The sequence below is a fragment of the Schistocerca americana genome, chromosome 6 (assembly GCF_021461395.2).
Source record: "Schistocerca americana isolate TAMUIC-IGC-003095 chromosome 6, iqSchAmer2.1, whole genome shotgun sequence".
NCBI lineage: Eukaryota > Metazoa > Arthropoda > Insecta > Orthoptera > Acrididae > Schistocerca > Schistocerca americana.
In genome coordinates this window covers 260,171,332-260,199,142 of record NC_060124.1, presented here as the reverse complement: position 1 = coordinate 260,199,142, position 27,811 = coordinate 260,171,332, and the positions used below count along the sequence as shown (strand labels likewise).

The following is a 27,811-nucleotide window of genomic DNA, read 5'->3' as shown; positions in this document are numbered from 1 at the left end:
GAATGAAATACAGGGAAAAGTCATAGTCATAGCAATATACAGACCACCTACTTGTGATGCAGACATATTCTTTAACCAATTAGAAATATTGCTTAACGCTCTGTTCACCGATAGAGCCACTGTAGTTGTGTGTGGGGACTTCAATATTAATCTTATGAGTGAAAGTAGGCTAAAAGATCAGTTCCTAAATCTGTTATGTAGTTTCAACCTGGTTCCACACATACACACACCCACAAGAATAACAAATAATACAGTCAGTCTTATTGATAATATATTTTCAAATGTAGGGTGCACAGAAGTTGAAGTGACAAATACTGATTTGGGATTATCAGACCACAATGCTCTCGTCCTCAAAATCCCTTCAAGGCCACTGAAAGAGAAAAAAACACACTTCATGTATAAAAGAAATTTTTCTACAGAGAACTGTGTAGAATTCATAAATATGCTAACTAATGAGGCTTGGGCAGAAGTACTATCCCTAACAAATACAAATGATGCATATAACACATTTTCTTCCATTTTCATGGGATATTTTGAAATGTGTTTTCCAAAAAAGCTGTCAAAAATCAGGTCACATGGCAATACAAAGCCAAGTTCTTGGATCACAGCTGGCATCAAAACTTCCTGTGGAAGTTTTGATGCCCACAATTCATAGAATATGTCAGGAATTACAAGAGGGTATACAGAAAAGTAATTGCTACAGCAAAATTCATGAGTAATGATAGTTTTATAAGACAGTCTGAAAACAAATCAAAAGCCGTATGGGGTATTGTGAAGACTGAAACAGGGAAGAGTTGTAAAAACCAGGACATTAGCCTCAAAAATTTAAAAAATAACAATATTAATAAACAAGATTTGCCAAATTATATTAACAATTATTTCATAAAGGCAACAACTTCATTAAGCTTAAAATTTACAAACAAAGAAAAACCTGAATATCCAAAAACAGCTTGTAGGATGAGGGTAGAGCCAACAAATGAGGGTGAAGTGTTGAAAGTGATACAAAGCTTGAAACCCAAAATGTCGTCTGGCATATATGAGGTGCCTGTGTCAAATCATAACAAGGACACCACCACAAATTGCAAAGCCCTTTGCACACATAGCCAATTTATCATTCAGTGAAGGAGCTTTTCCAGAAAGGCTGAAAATTTCAAAAGTGAAGGACCCACATTGCACATTTTCAGACAAATGCCGACTTTCATAACTACAATACCCGTAATAGCGCAGCACTCCATACTCAGCGAATAAAAAGAACGAATACACAAAGGCATGTGAGCCATATCGGTGCAAAACTGTACAACGCACTGCCAGTCAACATCAGGCAGTTAGAAGATGATGATAAATTTAAAACAGAATTTTAAAAATTTCTAGTAGAACAATGTTTTTATTGTGTAAATGACTACGTAGCTCAATAAATTTTTTCTGATGATATTTATAAAGGCAAAATGGAAAATACTCAATACCTACCTAATCATTCATTACATTACATACTTAAAGGACAGCTGTTGTGTGATGTAAATATATACTTAAGCAGTGTGGTGTATATAAGGACTTGCCGTTTAGGGAGGACAAAACTAAAGCCTTATGAAAAACAGACTGCATTTAAAATAACAAGCAGGGGTGTATATAGGCTATATTACTTACATTGTATTATTATTAACCTCATTCTATTATTTTGTTTTGTACATTTTTACGTATATATTGTTTGTGTCCATTTCTCTGAAATGGCTTGACAACATCCATACAATATTTATTGTCAACAGATGGATAAATAAAATAAATAAATTACGAAGTGTCATATTCATGATCTATGGAGCAAGTACTAATCTGGAGACTACCCACTATAACAGACTGCTCTGCGCATCAGCCCCGGATCTGCGATATTTGCTAAACAGATCAATACAGACAAAAAAATCGATTTTTCAAAAATATGTTCGTCTTGTAGCACACACCTTTCTGAAAAGTCTGAAACATAAAACATATGTGTTCGAGGAAATGTAAGACATGTTATTTGGTCTTAAGTGTGCCAAAGTGCGGTGCCACGCCTCTTCATACAGCATTCTTCTATCACGCGTTACTGTATTTCGCTCTGCGGAATTGAAAGGTGTATATTTTGTAATGGATGCCATCAAACTACACTCCTGGAAATGGAAAAAAGAACACATTGACACCGGTGTGTTAGACCCACCATACTTGCTCCGGACACTGCGAGAGGGCTGTTCAAGCAATGATCACACGCACGGCACAGCGGACACACCGGGAACCGCGGTGTTGGCCGTCGAATGGCGCTAGCTGCGCAGCATTTCTGCACCACCGCCGTCAGTGTCAGCCAGTTTGCCGTGGCATACGGAGCTCCATCGCAGTCTTTAGCACTGGTAGCATGCCACGACAGCGTGGACGTGAACCGTATGTGCAGTTGACGGACTTTGAGCGAGGGCGTATAGTGGGCATGCGGGAGGCCGGGTGGACGTACCGCCGAATTGCTCAACACGTGGGGTGTGAGGTCTCCACAGTACATCGATGTTGTCGCCAGTGGTCGGCGGCAGGTGCACGTGCCCGTCGACCTGGGACCGGACCGCAGCGACGCACGGATGCACGCCAAGACCGTAGGATCCTACGCAGTGCCGTAGGGGACCGCACCGCCACTTCCCAGCAAATTAGGGACACTGTTGCTCCTGGGGTATCGGCAAGGACCATTCGCAACCGTCTCCATGAAGCTGGGCTACGGTCCCGCACACCATTAGGCCGTCTTCCGCTCACGCCCCAACATCGTACAGCCCGCCTCCAGTGGTGTCGCGACAGGCGTGAATGGAGGGACGAATGGAGACGTGTCATCTTCAGCGATGAGATTCGCTTCTGCCTTGGTGCCAATGATGGTCGTATGCGTATTTGGCGCCGTGCAGGTGAGCGCCACAATCAGGACTGCATACGACCGAGGCACACAGGGCCAACACCCGGCATCATGGTGTGGGGAGCGATCTCCTACACTGGCCGTACACCACTGGTGATCGTCGAGGGGACACTGAATAGTGCACGGTACAGCCAAGCCGTCATCGAACCCATCGTTCTACCATTCCTAGACCAGCAAGGGAACTTGCTGTTCCAACAGGACAATGCACGTCCGCATGTATCCCGTGCCACCCAACGTGCTCTAGAAGGTGTAAGTCAACTACCCTGGCCAGCAAGATCTCCGGATCTGTCCCCCATTGAGCATGTTTGGGACTGGATGAAGCGTCGTCTCACGCGGTCTGCACGTCCAGCACGAACGCTGGTCCAACTGAGGCGCCAGGTGGAAATGGCATGGCAAGCCGTTCCACAGGACTACATCCAGCATCTCTACGATCGTCTCCATGGGAGAATAGCAGCCTGCATTGCTGCGAAAGGTGGATATACACTGTACTAGTGCCGACATTGTGCATGCTCTGTTGCCTGTGTCTATGTGCCTGTGGTTCTGTCAGAGTGATCATGTGATGTATCTGACCCCAGGAATGTGTCAATAAAGTTTCCCCTTCCTGGGACAATGAATTCACGGTGTTCTTATTTCAATTTCCACGAGTGTATATTTAGGGCAGTGGGAATTGAAATGTTGTGTGGTGCCTCTCCTGCTCGCAGTCGGCTGGTTTGACAGCCTGCCCATCTTTAAAAAAAAAAAAAAAATCTTCAGAAAATTTGCGCTCTTTATTGCCTATTAGCTAATAACTTGCTGTTTTGTATGACAAAATTAAATATAGGATACATAAAACAAATAAAGAGAAGAGACAAGCAAGAAAGTACACATTTCTTCAATCCTTAGATCCTAGCATTTTTCCCTCTCTCTAATCTTGCTACAGCTTTACATGGCGTGCTTTCCTTTATGCAAAAGAATCTATTACCTCATCAAAGCTCGTCAAACGTTTTGCTACATGAAAATGTAAAATGTCGTTATCTAATACTGAAAAAGCTCTTAATACAAATAATACCCAAGGCTGATGTGGTTTCTCGAACTGATTACGTCTAGTTTGTCACTATCTGCTAGGTAAAACAAAATAGGCCTTTCTAATATTGCAGCAATTTTGCAACACACTAAATAAATGAGACTGTTTTGGCACAAATGGTCATTTTTATAACACAACAGAATGTAATTCACGAAGTACCAATATCAAATGCCTGTTAGGCCAAGCAAAAAGCTGTATGTAAGGAAATAGTTTCACATTTCATTCATATGCACCAGTTTCTCAAGCATGAGATCAAAAAGTAGTATTACGAAATTTTTATATAAATTTGAAATAGTCTCATTCTTCCATAATTTGTATGATGTCCCCATTTCTTCTCCTACCTAGTTCTAATAAACAAATCACCACCAATTTTGTAGCTTTTCCTGCCATTGTCAAAATTTGTTCGCCGATTAACTTCACTAACCCTACCGGAATCACAGATTTAGCTATCCCGCGATTATTTTCCGGTTAGTCGTTATTATATGTTTGTACAACACGTTTCCCGCGTTACTTCCAGAATAGAACTTACGCACCTACTAGCCAGGGACTGTACAACTGGTCCTTACAAGTGTAGTGATCTGGCCAAAAATTTTGTCAAAATTTCATTTTCTTGGGTACACTGAGAAGATAATACTTAATCTTTCTCACCTCTTATTCCTGTTAGTTGTTTATTTCCATTCTGGTAGTCTGAATCCATGGATTTCGCTAGTAATTATAACAACGCTGAACATTCGCAAACCCAATCATCCACATAATTGGACAGTGTTTGGTATTCATGCGTCCGGCTTTACTCCGCTCAGCTCGTATAGCCCCGTCCCCTTCTGTCTGCAGAAAGTTTATTTCTAGATGTGACATGTATTCTCCTGACAGAGAAATCATGTACACTATGCACGCATTCAAAAATCAACTTATGATTCATTCAGAAATCAACTTAAAATTTGTTCAAAAACCAACAGGGATGTGTTTCAAAATCATATAAATAATCGATAGACCATAGTGTGCTGGATGCTTGGCGCTTTGTGAAACAAGTTTCTTTTCCTCAAGAATATGAATTTGGCGTCCCCTTTTCCCGTTAGCATTTAGCTGCTTGCTGCGACCGCTTGCACAGGTTACGGAGAATCTACCAATCAAACGCGACTCAACTGCACATGCGCATGAGCCCACTTGTAGCTGCTAAAATTAATCTAATGTAAACAGTTGCAACTTCACACTCATTGGAGGCAATTTGTTGTTATGAAGCACTGCATAGTCTTCCTAAAACCTTTTGACACACTTTGCTGTTGGCAGACGCTTGCGTGAGCACTGTGTCATTGCTGTATATGGCGCCTTTCCTTTGCAATTTATGTTTTAGTGTTGAATATTATTCTGCATTAGCGGGATACAGTAGTATAGAGTATGGGTTCTTATGCAAAATTACAAAAATTTACCAGAAAAGTAAAACAATGAAAAATTCCTGGAATTCTATAAAATTCCCGGTTTTCTCCCGGATTAAAAAGTTCCCGATTTTTTTCCGGATGTCCCTTTTGTCCCAGGTCATATACACCATGACAATGTCAAACAATGTGGTTAACTGCATTCCACACGAGTTTGTTTTTGTCTGCATTCATGAACTTTTTTTTTTTTTTTTTTTTTTTTTCGATGTGTAGTGGACAAAACATTATTATAAAGGTAAACAGGATCTTTTTTTTTATAAGATCTTCTCGTCTGCTGTTGACTAGCCATTTTCTGGTCCTAAAACGAAACATTAATCATCAATATACATGTAATTTGCAAGAGAATCCTGACGATGCACTTTAGGAACATGATGGTATAAAACTCTCAGGGTCCTTAGGAAACCTAAAAAAAGACATGTGGTATCTTCTTCTTCTTCTTGTTTGCTGCAATTTATTGCGGTATGCTATGCTTCCATTTGTAAAATCATTGTACAAACCAAAATAAACAATTACTTTTCGTTTTCACGATTGCGCCTAACTCGGAGTTCAACTTACTGGCCACTTGGGGTGGTGCTGGCACAGCAGGCAACAAAATCGAGGCGAAGTGTTGCGACTGTTATGTTACATTGTGGTAAAATTCTTTGTCAGAGTATCAGTTCTTACCAGTCAAAATTACAAAAATTTAACTTAAAACTAAAGCAATGAAAAAATTCCCGGAATTATAAAAAAAAAATTCCCAGTTGTCCCGGAGCGTATGTACCCTGCTTGTGTAGTATGCATTTCTGCCGCTAGACATCGGATAGTGCAACTCGTCGTCAGTTCTGTGCCACCCATGTTGCCGGTGTTGTTGACCTGGCTTGTTAAGTTCACCTGCAGTGATTGTTTTTGCTAGCGCTCTTTTGTTCTTGTTTGGTTTTTTTGTGATTGCAAGTTCAAGTGAACAAAGTGCAGATGTGAAATTTTCTTTTCTACTCTGTAAAAATGCTGCTGAACCTGTTCTGATGTTGAAAACAGCTTACCAAGCAGACACTATGGGAAAAATGAAGTGCATGAGTGGTTTCTCAATGTAAAAATGGCAACATGTCGCTTGGTGACAAACCTAATTCTAGACATCCATTAACTGCCCGAATCGACGAAAGTATCAAAAAAATTAGAGAGCTTGTGCTCATAGACCACCAATAAAATCTTTTATTTGGAAGTTTTAAGAAGATTGCACAACAGTGTGCAGATTAGATTAGATTAAATTAGATTAGATTAGTACTTGTTCCATAGATCATGAATATGACACTTCGTAATGATGTGGAATGTGTCGGGTTAATAAAAGATGTCTATACAAGATATTACATTAGACAAAAAATTACATGAAACTCAATATTCTTAATTTTTTTTTATTTCTGTGCATCAAAAAATACCCGGTTTATGGCAGACAGGAGACTGGTTCACACACCTGCACACACAACCATCTCTCGTAGACACTATTGGCTAAAAATGTCAAGGTTCTGCTGCCCCATGCACCTCCCTCACCTCACCCGGCTCAATGCAACTTTTTCTTACTTCCACACATGAAAAGGGGCATGAAAGGACACCGTTTTGGCAATACTGGAGAAATCAAGAAAAAACTAGGGAGGAACTGTCGGCCATTTCTGAAGATGATGAAAACTTTTTGAGGAGTGGAAGCACCAGTGGGACAAATGTATTAGCTGTAATAGAGAGTATTTTGAAGAGTATAAGGTTGTATTGTAAACAATTTGAAAATGTATTTTTTAAATTTTTTTATAACCCCTCATATGCCATAGTGTTGTCATGTGCAGAGAGAGATTTTCTTATTCTATTACTGCTTTTTTTTCCAGCCTGATCGTGTGTTGATTCAAAATAACCATCTTCTTCCTGTTCATCTTAGTGATTGTGGTGAAAAGACTGTGGAACCTGAAATTATAGTTGTAGAAGTTCAAGCACACTTGAAAAATGGCAACGTTAGAAACCTGTAAATTTTATACAATTATCATAACTTACAGTATGTGCAATTCCATGATACTGAATGTATGGTATCATAACTTTATAGCTCTTTTAGTTTAGTCAAGAATAGTTTAAAAAGTATTTCATAATGATTGTGTAGGTCTGTGATAAATATCAGGAACCATATTTAGGAAGTATTCTTATAATGTAAAATATGTTGTAGTATTATTGTGACTGATCGAGAACCTGTAAAAAAAAAAAAAAAAGGCAGACATCAAGACAGCAACAAATGAACTGGAGAATTTTAGAAGCAGTCTTTCATATAATCTACATATACTACATAGTGAGGAAATAAGTATACAACACACCCAGTACTTACTTATAATATGAACAATATCACCCTTTTGCTCCACCGCTAACTGAGAAGCAAAATTCACACATATCATCAGAAATCTGTAATTGTCGCAGTCAGCACTTCTCTAGTGTGTGAATATTTAAGCAGGTTTTTGTCACCAGCATTCTCTCTGGATCTCTATGCAACTCAAATTTATTTGGATAATAGTGTTTTTTAACATCAATGTAACTGTGTTTATAAACTAAATGTCCCACAACTATATTATGCAAATCTGTGCACGACAAAAATTTGAATTTAATATTAGCCATTCAATAACTCCAATAATGAAAACAATAATGCAAAATGTACTAACCAGGTGGTTATTTCTAATATTTGTAATTCCCCATTCAGTGCTGCATTGTGCGCTAATGCTTTTTTGTCACACACCGACTTATTTGCTCGTAATTATTTCAAGATACTTGTATTGTGTGTCTCCTCATTTTCTATAAAATAAATGTTACTAGTACCTGACAGAAAGAGTGACAAATAAAAGGAGAGGTTATAACACAACCACCCTACTCCACCTCCCCCTCCCCTACCAGGCTGTCATTTTACAGTATTATATAGTAGGAATTTATCTGATGTTTTCACAGCCTCAATGATTGATGGAATGTTTTGGGTTAGAAATACAAAAACTTGAAATCATTAATTTGTTATTCACTGTCATTTTCTCTATCATAAATGGAAAATACTTGGTTGTGCCACCCAATTGTCTGACATTATTGTAGCTGTATTCTCCAGTTAATTTTGATGTATTTGACTTATATGTGATGTTCATAGTACCTGAATACCCTCATGACATTCAATGCAACTGTATTATTACATTTACATACATTCATGTAAATAAATAATTTTATTGAATCATTATTGAAGTTAATTGAAAACATATTGACTCTTCTTTGTAATTGTAATGCAATTCTAAGGTATAGAGAGAGAGAGATGGGTAATAGTGAATATGTACAAGAACCAAGACGTAACAGTAAGAGTGGATGACCAAAAATGAAATGCTGAAATTAAGGAGAGTGTAAGGCAATGATGTAGTCTTTCACCCCTAATGTTGAATCTATACACAAAAAAGCAATGACAGAAATAAAAGAAACATTCAAGAGGGGGATTAAAATTCAGAGTGAAAGGATATCAATCACATTCTCTACCAGGGTTTCGATTACCTCTCGTCATTGCCCTAAAATGAGAAATATACTACCCACTATCCTTCCTGTCCCTCCCACATTGTTATTCCACTGCCCACCAAACCGAGACAATATCCTGAGGAGATCCATCTCTGTCCCCAACCCTTGCCTCATGGCCCATATACCTGAAATAGACCTAGATGCAAGACCTATCCCATACATCTTCCCATGACCACCTTCTCAAGTCCAGTCACAAGCATTGCTTAGCCCGTCAGAAGAGAACTACCTGTGAAAGCAGTCACATGATCTACAAGCTAAGCTACAACCACTATGCTGTGTTCCATGTGGGCATGACAACCACAAAGCTGCCTGTCCACATGAATGGCCACTGACAAATAGTGGCCAAGAAACAGCTGGACCACTGAGTTGCTGAGCACACTGCCCAACTCAACGCTCTGCACTTCAGTAACTGCTTCACAGTCTGTGCCATGTGCATGCACCAACTCTAGTCTTTCTGAACTGTGCCAGTGGGAACTCTCCTTGCAATATATACTACGTCCCCGTGGCTGGCCTCAACCTACATTAGTTACTGTCCTTCACACACCTATTCCCTTCCCTCTTCCCACTCCAGCACTACACAGCCCTCTATTCCACCAGCACACTTAGTCTTTTTACTTCTCTCCTTTTTCGCTCTGTATTCAGATATTCTAAAAAGCCATATTCACGCTTACGTGAGGCCAAACAACAAAATTATTGAATGCTTTGGTTAGATGATATTCAATAGCTATTAAGTAATCATCTGTTTTTATTTGAACCTCAATATCTACCGAAAGTACAAACTAGAACAAGTCATGTACGTGAAAAATATAAAATACGAACATACCTATTACGAATTTTGCACTTTAGATTTTTCTTGTACATTACTTATATATTTCTGTACTTTTGGTAGTTACCATATGAGCATGATCCACAACTGATAGCAGCAGATATAAAGGTTCAGATAAAGGCAAGTGATAGTCAAAATGTGTTTTTCCAGAAGCAAAAGTATCGTTGGTTTATCTGAAAAAATGGGGAGGTTTCATGCTACTGACTCAGACACATTCCTCAAAGTCTTCCATAAACAAACTGGCAATAATAGGTGACAAGAGACTTCCCATCACAACTCTGTCTGTCTGGTCATTGAATAAAAGGTATATGGAAGTCAACACATGTCAAACAGATTAGTTAGATCAACACCAAACCTATCCTCGATTAACCATAATGAGTTAGACACAGGAACACGATTGAAGAGAGATACCACATCAATGCTTACAAAAATACCCCTGTACATTCAAATGCAATCTCTCTCATAGATGTAAGAAATCTGCCAAGTTCTTAATGTGGAAGTGCTGAGTCGCAGATAGGCACAACAAAAAGACTGTTCCAAATAAAGCTCTCAGTCCGAAAGGAAGGCCTTCATCAAAAATACACACACACTGCAAACGCAATTATCACACAGTTGTGTTTGCGTGTGTGTGTGTGTGTGTGTGTGTGTGTGTGTGTGTGTGTGTGTGTGTCTATTTTTGACAAAGGCCTTACGGGCCAACAGGTTTATTTGGAACAGTCTTTTTGTTGAGCCTATCTGTGACTCAGCATCTCCACTATATGGTGAGTAGCAACTTTCCTTTTCATAATATTTTTATATTCCATCCTGGATTTTCCACTGTTCAAGTTCTTAATGTGTTGCATACACCAACCTACTAATGGGTTCAATAGAATGGTAAGGTGTTTTGCTACACATTATGTTGAACCACGAATGTTATTGACAATGAGCCTAAGACTACCGCCTTCCTTGAGCACCTTCAGAAGGCTATGTAATCTAGATTAGAGGGATTACATTTGAATGATGCTGATATTTTGATGTGCTCTCTTTCTCCATTTGTGTTCCTGAATCTGACTCATTACAGTCAACTGAGGTTTGATTGAGTTTGAAGTAATGACCATATCTTGGCATACCCGTTCAATGAACAGTATTATGAAAAGACTAAAGTGGTTGCGATGGAAAACCCTTTGTCGCCTGCTATTGCCAATTTGTACACAGAAAACATCGAGGAACATGCCTTGGAGTTTGTGGCATTGACAGCTACAGTATTTTCAGATATGTAGAAGGTACTTTTGTTGTTTGGCCTCATAAAAGTAAGGATTTAAATGGTCTTTCAGAACACCTGGATTAAATGTATCAAAATATTAGTTTCCCCTTCCTCGACATGTTGAACAGGAAGAAGGCTGATGGTACATTGGGACATGTTTATATCTCAATCACACAGCCTTGTATCTACAGGTTGATAGTCGTTACCATCAGGCTCAGCACGAAGGAGTATTTCATATCATGGTTCACAGGGACCATGTCGTCTTGGACCCTGAAAGTTTGTCGCTACGTTAGGCCTTCTTGGAGCTGCCTTTTATCGGTATGGTTATTTATTTATTTACACGTCAAGTTCTGTAGGACCAAATTGAGGAGCAAATCTCCAAGGTCTTGGAACATGTCAGTACATGAAATTACATCATTAAAGTAACAACACATAAAAAGAAAATGTTTATGAACATGAAAAAGTCAGTCCATAAGTTTAAGTAAACGCAATCAACAATACAACAAGAATCAGCTTACTTTTTCAAGGAACTCTTCAGTTTTGATATGAAAGCACTAGCATTACTGTTAATATTTTTTAATTCGATTGGTAGCTTATTGAAAATGGATGCAGCAGTATACTGCCCACCTTTCTGTACAAGAGTTAAGGAAGTCCAACCCAAATGCAGGTTTGATTTCTGCTGAGTATTCACCGAGTGAAAGCTGCTTAGTCTTGGGAATATTGTTAACAAGAAATGACAGTAAGGAAGATATATGTTACGAGGCCAATGTCAAAATACCCAGACTCGTGAACAGGGGTCGACAAGAGGTTCGTGGACTTGGACTACTTATTGCCTGAACCGCCCATTTCTGAGCGAAAAATATCCTTTTAAAATGGGGAGAGTTAAATATAATACCATACTACATAAGCAAATGAATATAAGCAAAGTAGACTAATTTTCATGTCGAAGGATCACTCACTTCAGATACCGTTTGAATAGAAAAAATTGCAGCATTAAGTCTTTGAACAAGATCCTGAATGTGTGCTTTCCATGAGAGTTTACTATCTATCTGAACACCTTGAAATTTGAAATGTTCAGTTTCACTAATCATATACCAATTCTGTGAAATTAAAACGTCAGGTTTTGTTGAACTGTGTGTTAGAAACTGTAAAAAAGTGAGTCTTAATGTGATTTAGCATTAGTTTCTTTTCTACAAGCCATGAACTTAGGCCATGAACTGCACTATTTGAAACCGAGCCAATGTTGCACACAGCATCCTTTACTGCCAAGCATCATCAGCAAATTAGAAATATTTTAGAGTTGCCCATAATACTAGAGGGCATATCGATATGTAAATAAGGAACGAGTGGCCCCAACACTGATCCCTGGGGCACCCCCCACTTGACTGTACCCCACTCGGATCCCACATCACAGCCATTCTCAACATTGTGAATAATAACCTTTTGCTGTCAGTTGCTAAAGTAATAGGTGAACCAATTGTGAGCTGCACTCCGTATTCTGTAATGGTCCAACTTCTGGAGCAATATTTTGTGATTAACACAATCAAATGCCTTAGTTAAATAAAAAAAAAATGCCTAGCATTCGAAACCTTTTGTTTTACCCATCCAGTACCTCACAGAGAAAAGAGAATATAGGATTTTCAGTTGTTAAACAATTTTTAAAGCCAAACTACATTTCACAGTAAATCATGTTATATAAAATGATCAGTTACACTTACATACACAGCCTTTTCAATAAGTTTAGCAAACACTGATGGCCTACATTATCCCTTTCTCCCTTTTTATAAAGCTGCTTTACTACCGAGTATTTGAATTGTTCAGGAAACTGACCATTCCGAAAGGAAAAACTACAAATATGGCTAAATACAGGGCTACCATGTGGAGCACAGTACTTTAATATTCTGCTAGGCACTCCATCATAACCATGAGAGTCCTTAGTCTTCAGTGATTTAATTATTGACTCAATCTCCCCCTTGTCTGTATCACAGAGGAGTACTTCAGACATCAATCTCGGAAAGACGTTTGCCAAGAGAGTTATATGATTCTCTGTAGAAGCTAAGTTTTTATTTAATTCACCAGCAATGTTCAGAAAAGGCATATCAGATACATGTTTTGCTGTCAACCAACCATGAAACAATTGAGTCGTGATGATAATGAGATGGCACCGGAATCTAAAGTCTCCTTGCCTTATGCAGGAAACATTTCAAACAGGATTGGTTGTATTTTGTAGAGATGTGATGCAAAATGTGTTGACCACCTTCACAGATTAGGGCTCTTTAGAATCTATAAGGGATGAATGTGGTTTGCATAAGGTGGGTATTTATTGTATTGCTTGCAGTTGTGGCACATAATATACAGGGTATTTATAAATGAATATTGGGGTTTTAATGCTTTATAATATTTATTACATCAAACTTACAGTTATAAATGATATGTCAAATGAAAGAGCAACTCAGAGTTTTACCAAGAACCTTATAAATGCTCAATGTGAGCACCATTTGTCACACGGCACACATCAAGTCTATAGCCGAGTTCTTCCCAAACGTTAACAAGTGTCTCTTCAGTGATCGTAGCAACAGCTGCTTCAATCTGGTTTCTTAATTCAGGGGGGTCTGCTGGTAGCGGAGGCATGTACACACGATCCTTGATGAACCCCCAAAGGAAAAAATCGAATGTTGTTAGGTTGGGTGAACACGGAGGCCATGCAAAGCAAGGCCTGTCATTGGGCCCCTTGTGGCCTAACCAGCGCTTGGGTGCAGTGAAGTTCAACCAGTCGCATACTTCGCTATGCCAGTGAGGTTTATAAGCTTCTTGGTAAAACTGTTTCAGTAGCTCTTTCATTTGACATATCATTTATAACAGTAAGTTTAATATAATAAATATTTTAAAGCGTTAAAACCCCGATATCATTTATAAACACCATGCATTGGTCAGACCAGCAGGACCGTGGAGGACTGGTGTATTGAGTACAAGTGTCACACAAACACTAACAGCAGCCCAGCAAATCTTCTATTGCAGAACATTGCCTTGGCACTGGTCATGCTCTTAGAATATAACAACGCAGAGATACTGGCATCCACTTCCAGTTATTGGGATATTGTTATTACAGAAAGAGTTAAAATTAAATTAGCAAGTGATCTTATAAACAGGTATAGAGGTTTTCACTTGTATCATGTGTGGAATACTATTCTTCACCAATCAAAAAACATAGGGCCAGATTTTACAGTACCTTACCCAATGCTTTTCATACAAATGCCTTAAATTTCCTTGTACAGAACTTTCTCACTGCTTTTGTGCCTTGAAAATGACAGGGTGAGCACCTTTCAAAATATCGGTGGCTGTCGAAGATATCACTGGCTGCATACCCTTAAGTAGTTTGAATATTTTATGTTGTTGTTGTTGTGGTCTTCAGTCCTGAGACTGGTTTGATGCAGCTCTCCATGCTACTCTATCCTGTGCAAGCTGCTTCATCTCCCAGTACATACTGCAGCCTACATCCGTCTGAATTTGCTTAGTGTATTCATCTCTTGGTCTCCCTCTACGATTTTTACCCTCCACGCTGCCCACCAATATTAAATTGGTGATTCCTTGATGCCTCAGAACATGTCCTACAAACCGATCCCTTCTTCTTGTCAAGTTGTGCCACAAACTCCTCTTCTCTGCAATTCTATTCAATACCTCCTCATTAGTTATGTGATCTACCCATCTAATCTTCAGCATTCTTCTGTAGCACCACGTTTCAAAAGCTTCTATTCTCTTCTTGTCTAAACTATTTATTGTCCATGTTTCACTTCCATACATGGCTACACTCCATACAAATACTTTCAGAAACGACTTCCTGACACTTAAATCTATACTCGATGTTAACAAATTTCTCTTCTTCAGAAATGCTTTCCTTGCCGTTGCCAGTCTACATTTTATATCCTCTCTACTTCGACCATCATCAGTTATTTTGCTCCTCAAGTAGCAAAACTCTTTTACTACTTTAAGTGTCTCATTTCCTAATCTAATTCCCTAACCATCACCCGAGTTAACTTGACTACATTCCATTATCCTCGTTTTGCTTTTGTTGATGTTCATCTTATATCCTCCTTTCAAGACACTGTCCATTCCGTTCAACTGCTCTTCCAAGTCCTTTGCTGTCTTTGAAAGAATTACAATGTCATCGGCGAACCTCAAAGTTTTTATTTCTTCTCCATGGATTGTAATACCTACTCCGAATTTTTCTTTTGTTTCCTTTCTTGCTTGCTCAATATACAGATTGAATTACATCGGGGAGAGGCTACAACCCTGTCTCACTCCCTTCCCAACCACTGCTTTTCTTTCATGTCCCTCGACTCTTATAACTGCCATCTGGTTTCTGTACAAATTGTAAATAGCCATTCGCTCCCTGTATTTTATTCCTGTCACATTCAGAATTTGAAAGAGAGTATTCCAGTCAAATTGTCAAAAGCTTTCTCTAAGTCTACAAATGCTAGAAATGTAGGTTTGCCTATCCTTAATCTAGCTTCTAAGCTAAGTCGTAGGGTCAGTATTGCCTCACGTGTTCCAATATTTCTACGGAATCCAAACTGATCTTCCCCGAGGTCGGCTTCTACCAGTTTTTCCATTCGTCTGTAAAGATTCGTGTTAGTACTTTGCAGCTGTGACTTAGTTCGGTAATTTTCACATCTGTCAACACCTGCTTTCTCTGGGATTGGAATTATTATATTCTTCTTGAAGTCTGAGGGTATTTCGCCTGTCTCATACGTCTTGCCCACCAGATGGTAGAGTTTTGTCAGGACTGGCTCTCCCAAGGCTGTCAGTAGTTCTAATGGAATGTTGTCTACTCCCGGGGCCTTGTTTCGACTCAGGTCTTTCAGTGCTCTATCAAACTCTTCACGCAGTATCGTATCTCTCATTTCATCTTCATCTACATCCCCTTCCATTTCCATACTAGTGCCCTCAAGTACATCACCCTTGTATAGACCTTCTATATACTCCTTCCACCTTTCTGCTTTCCCTTCTTTGCTTAGATCTGGGTTTCCATCTGAGCTCTTGATATTCATACAAGAGATTCTCTTTTCTCCAAAGGTCTCTCTAATTTTTCTGTAGGCAGCATCTATCTTACCCCTAGTGATATATACCTCTACAGCCTTACATTTGTCCTCTAGCCATCCTTGCTTAGACATTTTGCACTTCCTGTCGATCTCATTTTTGAGACGTTTATATTCCTTTTCACCTGCTTCATTTACTACATTTTTGTATTTTCTCCTTTCGTCAATTAAATTCAATATTTCTTCTGTTACCCAAGGATTTATACTAGCCCTTGTCTTTTTACCTACTTGATCCTCTGCTGCCTTCACTACTTCAGTCCTCAAAGCTCCCCATTCTTCATCTACTGTATTTCTTTCCCCTGTTCTTGTCAATTGTTCCCTTATGCTCTCCCTGAAATTCTGTACAACCTCTGGTTCTTTCAGTTTATCCAGGTCCCATCTCCTTAAATACCCACCTTTTTGCAGTTTCTTCAGTTTTAATCTAAAGGTCATAACCAATACATTGTGGTCAGAGTCCACATCTGCCCCTGGAAATGTCTTACAATTTAAAACCTGGTTCCTAAATCTCTGTCTTACCATTATATAATCGGTCTGAAACCTGTCAGTATCTCCAGGTTTCTTCCATGTATACAACCTTCTTTTATGATTCTTGACGAAAGTATTAGCTATGATTAAGTTATGCTCTGTGCAAAATTCTACCAGGCGGCTTCCTCTTTCATTTCTTACCCCCAGTCCATATTCACCTACTACGTTTCCTTCTCCTCCTTTTCCTACTATCAAATTCCAGTCACCCATGACTATTAAATTTTCGTCTCCCTTCACTATCTGAATAATTTCTTTTATCTCATCATACATTTCTTCAATTTCATCATCATCTGCAGAGTTAGTTGGCATATAAACTAGTACTACTGTAGTAGGTGTGGGCTTGGTGTCTATCTTGGCGACAATAAGGCGTTCACTATGCTGTTTGTAGTAGATTACCCGCACTCCTATTTTTTTTATTCATTATTAAACCTACTCCTGCATTACCCCTATTTGATTTTGTATTTATAACCCTGTAGTCACCTGACCAAAAGTCTTGTTCCTCCTGCTACCAAACTTCGCTAATTCCCACTATATCTAACTTTAACCTATCCATTTCACTTTTTAAATTTTCTAACCTACCTGCCCGATTAAGGGATCAGACATTCCACGCTCCGATCTGTAGAACGCCAGTTTTCTTTCTCCTGATAATGACGTCCTCTTGATTAGTCACCACCCGGGGATCCGAATGGGGGACTATTTTTACCCCCGGAATATTTTACCCAAGAGGACGCCATCATCATTTAACCGTACAGTAAAGCTGCATGCCCTCACGGAAAAATTACGGCTGTAGTTTCCCCTTGCTTTCTGCTGTTCGCAGTATCAGCACAGCAAGGCCGTTTTGGTTAGTGTTACAAGGCCAGATCAGTCAATCATCCAGACTATTGCCCCTGCAACTACTGAAGAGGCTGCTGCCCCTCTTCAGGAACCACACATTCGTCTGGCCTCTCAACAGATACCCCTCCGTTGTGGTTGCACCTACGGTGCGGCTGTCTGTATCGCTGAGGCAAGCCTCACCACCAATGGCAAGGTCTATGTTTCATGGTGTTCACGGTTTTATATGTAGAGTCATATTTATCAGTGATACTCTTCGAATACCAGTTGTTTGCCTTGTAGGCTGAGGCTTCTCAAGCTACCATCAAGCTGAATTTGTGGGTTCAAAAAAAGGCTGTAATGTGTTTCAACTTGCATCATAGCAGGAATGAACCTGCTACTGATAACAGAGAACAGAAGATACATTTACCAGAAAGCATTTACCCCATGTCGCAGTGCTGATCTGAATATCCTGTGTTTCAGCCTATTTCATCCACCTCTTCAATTCTCAATGCAGAGACTCTCGCCGGCCGGAGTCGCCAAGCGGTTCTAGGCGCTACAGTCTGGAACCGCGTGACCACTACGGTCGCAGGTTCGAATCCTGCCTCGGGCATGGATGTGTGTGACATCCTTAGGTTAGTTAGGTTTAAGTAGTTCTAAGTTCTAGGGGACTGATGACCTGAGAAGTTAAGTCCCATAGTGCTCAGAGCCATATGAACCATTTTTTGCAGAGATTCTCTCATGGTGCAACTCCTTTTGATATCAGTTATGTAGAAATAAATGTACGAAATTGAAGGGGGTTGGTAGCTTTTATTCCAGTTACTACTCTGAACACATTTTACAAAACTGATTTATTGTAAAATACACCCTCTCTCTATTTCATAATAGTACAATCATGGTTCTTGCTTTTCAATTACTCCTGCCACAAGAGGTCACTTTAGCGAACAGTGACAATCGAACTGTATTCTCTTACAATACAATACTAAACATTATCATTGGAGCTATGGAACATAACAGACATGCTTTTAATGTCAAGTAGAATATCTCTTGTAATCATAAGCATACTAGTTCATTCTTCTAATTTCAAATAATGCCCTGAAATTCACTCTTGATTTTAGTCATATTACTTTAACAGTCTTTTGCAGTTAGTACGAATAGCTAGACTAGAGCACAAAACTAGCAGTACGTTATGTGACTACAGGGTGACACACACAAATGGCAAAATTTGAAGCCGATGATGCAGTCTTGCAGATGTAGCAGAAGTGATGAGGGGAAGATGTCATGCTGTGAAGCCATTTAGCTACCATGGTCCAGTGCAGTGTGTGCAGTTGACATACATTTATTTTACTGACATGGTGATAGTTTGAAAGCTGCTTGACAAAAATTATGGGGCCACTATCAGATCCGCATCTTGGTCAAATTCCGTTACTATAAGCAATCATAACTTTGATCTGGAATTTTGAGGACAGTGGTACAGATTTGAAGATAAAGCTTAGTGGAGTTGTACAGTCTGTATGTTCCCCTGACAACAGTGATATCATATAAGCTCTCACCAAAACGAGTTCTCATCATTTGGTGTGGGAATTTGACTCGCCACTACAGCATTCAAAAACTACTTCAGCTTCAATTTCATCAAAAAATTCAGACTGCGCAACAACTGAATCCAAATGACTGTGTTCTACTCCTGTTATTTTGTGAAAAACCAAGGCAGCAAATTTCATTCAAAATGTTTGGATGCCAAATAAAACCTATTTTCATTTAAATGGTTACTTCAATAAGGAGAACTTCCATTATTAGGCTCAAAGAAACAGCTCAACTTCACCATAATTGATTACACACTAACAAAATTATCATCTGGTGTGCGGTATCCTTTCTTGATGATGGACGAGAAGCTGCTGTGAAGGCTGAATGTTATGTCAACATGTCAGATATTTTGGACTCCATGTATTTCCAAATCTTGAAATTCAGCACACCTAGTGTCAATCTCAAAAATGAGATCGACAGGAAGTGCAAAGTGGGTAAGCAGGGATGGCTAGAGGACAAACATAAGGAAAATTAAAGAGACCTTTGGAGAAAAGAGAATCTCTTGTATGAATATCAAGAGCTCAGATAGAAACCCAGTTCCAAGCAAAGAAGGGAAAGCAGAAAGGTGGAAGGAGTATATAGAGGGTCTATACAAGGGTGATGTAATTGAGGACAATATAATGGAAATGGAAGAGGATGTAGATGAAAACGAAATGGGAGATATGATACTGCGTGAAGAGTTTGACATAGCACTGAAAGATCTGAGTCGAAACAAGGCCCCGGGAGTAGACAACATTCCATTAGAACTACTGATAGCCTTTGGAGAGCCAGTCCTGACAAAACTCTACCACCTGGTGAGCAAGATGTATGAGACAGGCGAAATACCCTCAGACTTTAAGAAGAATATAATAATTCCACTCCCAAAGAAAGCAGGTGTAGACCGATGTGAAAATTACAAAACTATCAGTTTAATAAGTCACAGCTGCAAATTACTAACGCGAATTCTTTACAGTCAAATGGACAAACTGGTAGAAGCCGACCTCGGGGAAGATCAGATTGGATTCCGTAGAAATATTGGAACACATGAGGCAACACTGACCCTAAGACTTATCTTAGAAGAAAGATTAAGGAAAGGCAAACCTACGTTCCTAGCATTTGTAGACTTAGAGAAAGCTTTTGGCAATGCTGACTGGAATACTCTTTTTCAAATTCTAAAGTTGGCAGGGGTAAAATACAAGGAGCGAAAGGCTATTTACAATTTGTACAGAAACCAGATGGCAGTTATAAGAGTTGAGGGGCATGAAAGGGAAGCAGTGGTTGGGAAGGGAGTAAGACAGGGTTGTAGCCTCTCCCCAATGTCATTCAATCTGTACATTGAGCAAGCAGTAAAGGAAAGAAAAGAAAAATTCGGAGTAGATATTAAAATTCATGGAGAAGAAATAAAAACTTTGTGTTTCGCCGATGACATTATAATTCTGTCAGAGACAGCAAAGGACTTGGAAGAGCAGTTGAACAGAATGGACAGTGCATTGAAGGGAGGATATAAGATGAACATCAACAAAAGCAAAACGAGGATAATGGAATGTAGTAGAGTTAGCTCATGTGATGCTGAGGGAATTAGATTAGGAAATGAGACACTTAAAGTAGTAAAGGAGTTTTGGTATTTGTGGAGCAAAATAACTGATGATTGTTGAAGTAGAGAGGATATAAAATGTAGACTGGCAATGGCAAGGAAAGTGTTTCTGAAGAAGAGAAATTTGTTAACATCGAGTATAGATTAAAGTGTCAGGAAGTCGTTTCTGAAAGTATTTGTATGGAGTGTAGCCATGTATGGAAGAGAAACATGGACGATAAATAGTTTGGACAAGAAGAGAAAAGAAGCTTTTGAAATGTGGTGCTACAGAAGAATGCTGAAGATTAGATGGGTAGATCACATAACTAATGAGGAGGTATTGAATAGAATTGCAGAGAAGAGGAGTTTGTGGCACAACTTGACCAGAAGAAGGGATCGGTTGGTAGGACATGTTCTGAGGCATCAAGGGATCACCAATTTAGTATTGGAGGGCAGTGTGGAGGGTAAAAATCGTAGAGGGAGACCAAGAGATGAATACACTAAGCAGATTCAGAAGGATGTAGGTTGCAGTAGTTACTGGGAGATGAAGAAGCTTGCACAGGATAGAGTAGCATGGAGAGCTGCATCAAACCAGTCTCAGGACTGAAGACCACAACAACAGTTTCAACAGGACAGGATCCACTCCCACATTGTCAAACAGTCTGACAGCAATAAAATGTTTGTTTAGAGATTGTGTAATTTTGAGTAATGCTAACACCACATGTTACTCCAGCCTCCATACATTCCAGTCTGTAACTTTTTATTGAGCATCTAAAAAGCGTTATACATCAGGATGGATCAAGAACCCTAGCTCAGCTCACTACACAGACATTGGGTAAATTTCCAACATCCTAGGTGGCATAGTGCACCAGACTATGAAAAGCCTTAGAGGATGACTTACAGAATGTACACAGCGAAATGGACAGTATATCACTGATGTACCTTTTAAAATGCAAGCTAGTCACACATTTTCTAGTCCTGTACAATACATTGTGAACCTAAAATAAAAGTTTTTCAACATTCCTTCAACTTTTCTTTTCAAAGTACTTAAAATTTTCCCACTTTTGTGACACCCTGCATGTAGCACCAGCAGTGCCAAAACTAAAGACCCAGTGATCCAGATATCTGATTCTACATCCAAACAGATGAGCTCCACTGACTGCACATCAGTATAGTGGCCAGCTGCCACTGAGATGCACTACGTGAGTACAGACACCCCAAGAAGATCTCTGCTGAAGACATACGTAGGTAAGTTTCTTAACGAATATGTTTAAAATAATACAGTAAAATGGGGACTATTATATTGCCTATCCCCAGGGTGTCTGATTTAATCACATCTATTCTTCTAACAGGAGTGTTTCCAAACATTGACTGTGCACTGTCTTTGCAACAACAGAACAACTCATCCGCAAGACTTTTACAAGCTACCAAGCAGAACCCATCCAGTTGCACATCATTGCACAGCTATGTTTTTCATTCCATTCTAAAATATGTATCAGGTTACCTTAGAACAAAAACTACACTTAAGCAGTTATTGGTTCAAATGGCTCTGAGCACTATGGGACTTAACATCTGAGGTCATCAGTCCCCTAGCACTTAGAACTACTTAAACCTAACTAATCTAAGGACATCAAAGAACCAGGCCAAAAACTTTATAAGTGAATAGTTGGCACCAAGAATAAAAATAAAATTTCGTGACTATTATTATTATTTTATTCATCATTGTTCTTGGAATACAGGTGCATTTTACATAGCTGTCACAAATTGAAAAAGATTTTGGAATTTATTCCGCAGTTCATTATCTGTGTTAGGGCCTAACATGAAATTCCTCCATACCAACTGGTTCCTCCAACTGAATTTTTGTACTCTCCTGGGGTCCCAAATTCACATTCTTAATAGCAGCCCTTTTTGTAGTATGAAAAATCTTCTGATGGTGAAGCTTGACTCACGAATAAAGTACCCCAATTCAAAGTGAACTGATGCAACTAAGCCTGGGACCTTTCGCAAGGAATCAAAGAATGACTTCAATGTAATTCTTTAATTACAGAAAATGCTTCAGCTCTGCTTGGTATCTGTAACAGCATGACAACTATTATGGATTGAGTGAAACAAGAGTATCACCTTGCCTTGAATTTCTTGCTTGATGTGTATGTAGTACACTTTTGAGTTCAGCAACTGCAAATAGTTGATTTCTAGAGTAACCTGATTGATGATTAGTGCTTCACTAACATTTCTAATTACTAATAACATTGATAACAATGGGCCTTGGCTTTCTGTTGAACTTCTCTCTGGCATCTCTCAAATTTGTGGGACACTAATATCACCTCTTGTTTGTATTTACACAATTATTTCTGCTCTGCTCCAACCACAAAGCGAAGAGGTCAGTCTGCTTGTTTACGGGTGGGTAATAAGTTGCAATGTAATTGGAAACCTACATTTCATTGAATAAATAATGGGCAATGTGACACAGTGATACATTAAAGACAAGTACACTATTGGCCATTAAAATTGCTACACCACGAAGATGACGTGCTACAGACGCGAAATTTAACAGACAGGAAGAAGATGCTGTGATGTGCAAATGATTAGCTTTCCAGAGCATTCACACAAGGTTGGCGCTGGTGGCGACACCTACAACGTGCTGACATGAGGAAAGTTTCCAACCGATTTCTCATACACAAACAGCAGTTGACCGCTGTTGCCTGGTGAACCGTTGTTGTGATGCCTCATGTAAGGAGGAGAAATGCGTACCATCACGTTTCCGACTTTGATAAAGGTCGGATTGTAGCCTATCGCCATTACGGTTTATCGTATTGCGACATTGCTGCTTGCGTTGGTCGAGATGCAATGACTGTTAGCCGAATATGGAATTGGTGGGTTCAGGAGGGTAATACGGAACGCAGTGCTGGATCCCAACGGCCTCGTATCACTAGCAGTCGAGATGACAGACATCTTATCCTCATGGCTGTAACGGATCGTGCAGCCACGTCTCGATCCCCGAGTCAACAGATGGTGACGTTTGCAAGACAACAACCATCTGCACGAACAGTTTGATGACGTTTGCAGCAGCATGGACTATCAGCTCGGAGACTGTGGCTGCAGTTACCCTTGACGCTGCATCACAGACAGGAGTGCCTTCGATGGTGTACTCAACGACGAACCTGGGTGTACGAATGGAAAACGTCATTTTTTCGGATGAATCCAGGTTCTGTTTACAGCATCATGATGGTCGCATACGCATTTGGCGACATCGTGGTGAACACACATTGGAAGTGTGTATTCGTCATCGCCATACTGGCATATCACCCGGCGTGATGGTATGGGGTGCCATTGGTTACACATCTTCGTCACCTCTTGTTCACATTGACAGCACTTTGAACAGCGGATGTTACATTTCAGATGTGTTATGGCCCGTGGCTCTACCCTTCTTTCGATCCCTGCGAAACCCTATATTTCAGGAGGACAACGCACGACCGCATGTTGCAGGTGCTGTACAGGCCTTTCTGGATACAGAAAATGTTCGGCTGCTGCCCTGGCCAGCACATTCTCCAGATCTCTCACCAATTGAAAACATCTGGCCAATGGTGGCCAAGCAACTGGCTCGTCACAATACGCCAGTCACTATTCTTGATGAGCTGTGATATCGTGCTGAAGCTGCATGGGCAGCTGTACCTGTACATGCCATCCAAGCTCTGTTTGACTCAATGCCCAGGTGTATCAAGGCCGTTATTACGGCCAGAGGTGGTTGTTCTGGGTACTGATTTCTCAGGATCTATACACCCAAATTGCATGAAAATGTAATCACATGTCAGTTTTAGTATAATATATTTGTCCAATGAATACCCGTTTATCATCTGCATTTCTTCTTGGTGTAGCAATTTTAATGGCCAGTAGTGTATGTGTGAGTGTAAACAAATTATGTTTGGATTTGAAGGGGTACATAAAGTAGAGTACATATGTAGATGAAAACAGGACAGTGACAATAGGAATACTGCCATAACACTCCAAAAAAGCTGAAGCCTCTCCAGTCTCCTGATTTACATATTATGACAATTTTACATCTTTGTATTCTGCACTAAAAGCAGTCATATTTCAGATAAGAGCAATAAGATGAAGAAACTTCCACAATCCCGGAGCAAAAAACTGACAGTGGAAGCATCAAAACTGATCATTAATGAATGCTTTCAAGGAGCCCTTCTGTGGAAGAAACAAGACATTAGCTTATGATGGCACTTAGTATGACATAATGTATGCTATATGTTTTTTAAGTCTTCTGTGACTATTTCTGAAAATATGATTTTGTATTCTCAACCTTCTCAGTGTGCTGCACATGTCAGTCAGGCATCCATGTTTCCTACTGCTGAACTGCAAGATATATACTCAAAATTAACATGATCAACAAATAATGGAATAACAGTAATAATGTACTTCCCGATTTACAAAAAGCATTTGACTCAGTACCACACATATCCTTATTGCCAAAAGACCAATCATATACGGTAGGTATCAAGTGAAATTTATGACTGGATTGAGGACTTTGGTAAGGAGGATGCAACATGTTATCTTGGATGGGGAGTCATTATCAAATGTAGAAGTAACTTTGACTGTGCCCCAAGGAAGTGTGTTGGGATCCTTGCTGTTCATGTTGTAGATTAATGACCTTGCAGACAAGATTAATGTCAGACTTTTTGCAGATGATTCAGTTGTCTATAATAAAGTACTATTTGAAAGAAGCTGCATAAATATTCAGTCACATTCAAGATAGCAGAGATTGACAGCTTGTTTTAAATGTTCAGAAATGTAAAATTTTGCACTTCAAAAACTGAAAAAACATAGTATCCTTTAGCTATAATATGAATGGGTCACGGTTGGATTTGACCAACCCATACAAATACATGGGTGTAACACTTTGTAAGGATATGAAATGAAATGATCACACAGGTTCAGTCATGGGTAAACCAGGTAGTAGACATCAGTTTATTTGTAGAACAATGGGGAAGTGCAATCAGTCTACAAAGGAGACTCGTGCAACAGGTTCTAGAATATTGCTGAAGTGTGAGGCACCCGTACCAGATAGACCTAACAGGGGATACTGAATGTATAGTCACAAGTTTGTTTAACGCACGAGACAGTGGCACAGATATACTGAAGAACTGAACCGTAACACTCTTGGAGATAGACATAAACTACCCCTGGAAAGTCTATTAACGAAGTTTCACAAAGGGGGGGGGGGGGGGGGGGGGGGCGGGGAGGGAGAGAGAGAGAGAGAGAGAGAGAGAGAGAGAGAGAGAGAGAGAGAGAGAGAGAGTGGCATTCTAACCATCATTCCTCAGGTGCTTCATACGTGAATGGAACAGGAAGAAAACCTAACAACTGGTAGAATAGGATTACCCTTTCCCATGCTCCTCGGCTCCACAAATGCAGATTTTCCTTCAAATAAAGGAAAGAAATTTTTACAACTACCTCTTATGTACAAGTAACGTAAGCACAACTCATTATAAACAGCGCTGGCGTATCAGCTAAGGCTGCTGGAGAGCAGAGAAACTGTGTTCAATTCCCACGTGAGTTCTACAGGGTTTTTTCTCCCAAATTTGGTAGTAATAGGAAGATTAGTAAGGTAAATCAGTCAGTGTGGAATAACAAGGTAGGCAAATAAATTTCTCAAACAACATGAATTAGTAAGGAATTAATTAAAAATTTAATCCAGGTCACTTTACAATGGCTCTTTCACTCACTCTGTTACATGTCCTGTTTCCTTCGTACAATTAGACACACTGTACTTCTCATATAACTGTTTGAAACAAATGCACTCTCAGCACCAACAACATCTGATGAATGCAATCTTCACGGAACTACATCGTTCCTTCCAAAATGTTGGCAGAAAACAGATGTTGTTTGCATTTTAAAATATCTCTTTTTTGAAAATTAGTTTAGACACATGCTACACATATAACATTTCCTGAAAAATTGTTGCTAAAAGTTGATCATGAAATATGCTGTGTACCGTTATTTTGCCCACACAGTGGTCCAAAAATAATCATCACAAGGCTGGCGCATAGATGTACTATTTGCTGGTATTACTTCTATTGTGCAAGTTAGTTGATCTTCGTCATCTATAAACATGCTACCACACACTGCAGCACTAATTTTTCCCCCTCCAGTAATCCAATATCAGACAAAACTCATTATCAGCAACATATGGGTTTACAATGTTCTCAAGGTACATTTTGTAAATTGAATTTGTCAATTTCCCAGATTTGGAGTAAGTGAAATAAATGTATTCTAATGAGTCTGTTATAAGACTGGCCTCTTCTATACATTCAGGACCAAATTAATCTTCAGTTTCCTATAAACACAGGAAAACGGTGGGCAACAATTTTCCATATGCTATGATGCAATATTGTGTCATGCACAAACACATTATTTTATGTATACTACCAATTGCAGCAGTCTTACTCAGAATTATTTTCATAGAATGAGACTTAAAACTTTAATACTTTAGTAATCCAAGTCATTTGACAAATTTGTCTATCTTGTTACAACTTCTGATATGAATTAATAGAGGGAAACATTCCACATGGGAAAAATATATCTAAAAACAAAGATGATGTGACTTACCAAACGAAAGCGCTGGCACGTCGATAGACACACAAACAAACACAAACATACACACAAAATTCAAGCTTTCGCAACAAACTGTTGCCTCATCAGGAAAGAGGGAAGGAGAGGAAAAGACGAAAGGAAGTGGGTTTTAAGGGAGAGGGTAAGGAGTCATTCCAATCCCGGGAGTAAGTCTTTCCGCTCCCGGGATTGGAATGACTCCTTACCCTCTCCCTTAAAACCCACTTCCTTTCGTCTTTCCCTCTCCTTCCCTCTTTCCTGATGAGGCAACAGTTTGTTGCGAAAGCTTGAATTTTGTGTGTATGTTTGTGTTTGTTTGTGTGTCTATCGACGTGCCAGCGCTTTCGTTTGGTAAGTCACATCATCTTTGTTTTTAGATATATTGTTACAACTTCTTATTGACTTACTTACTTTAACCCTCCTATTGCTACCAAATTCAATGCAGAAAAAATACAAACTGCTGGATACATCTGGGAATTGTACACACATTCTCCGCTCCCCAACCAGATGCCCTGGTCACTATGCTAGCAGGGCTTTAGTTGAACAGTATACCTTGTGTGTACATAAGTGACAGTTACAATACTTTCTTTTCTTGATTTCCAGGAAA

General features: G+C 39.5%; 1 protein-coding gene across 2 annotated transcripts in view; it reads left to right on the top strand.

Moving 5' to 3' along the window:
• The window catches only part of LOC124619352 (excitatory amino acid transporter), a 288,224-nt gene extending 279,583 nt beyond the window's left edge, over positions 1-8,641 (top strand). For both annotated transcript variants that reach the window (XM_047145673.1, XM_047145674.1), the window contains exon 11: positions 7,258-8,641. In XM_047145673.1, the coding sequence (XP_047001629.1) occupies positions 7,258-7,395 (138 nt within the window). In that variant the 3' untranslated portion in view covers positions 7,396-8,641. The remainder of the gene's footprint in view (positions 1-7,257) is intronic.
• Positions 8,642-27,811: the final 19,170 nt, after the last annotated feature.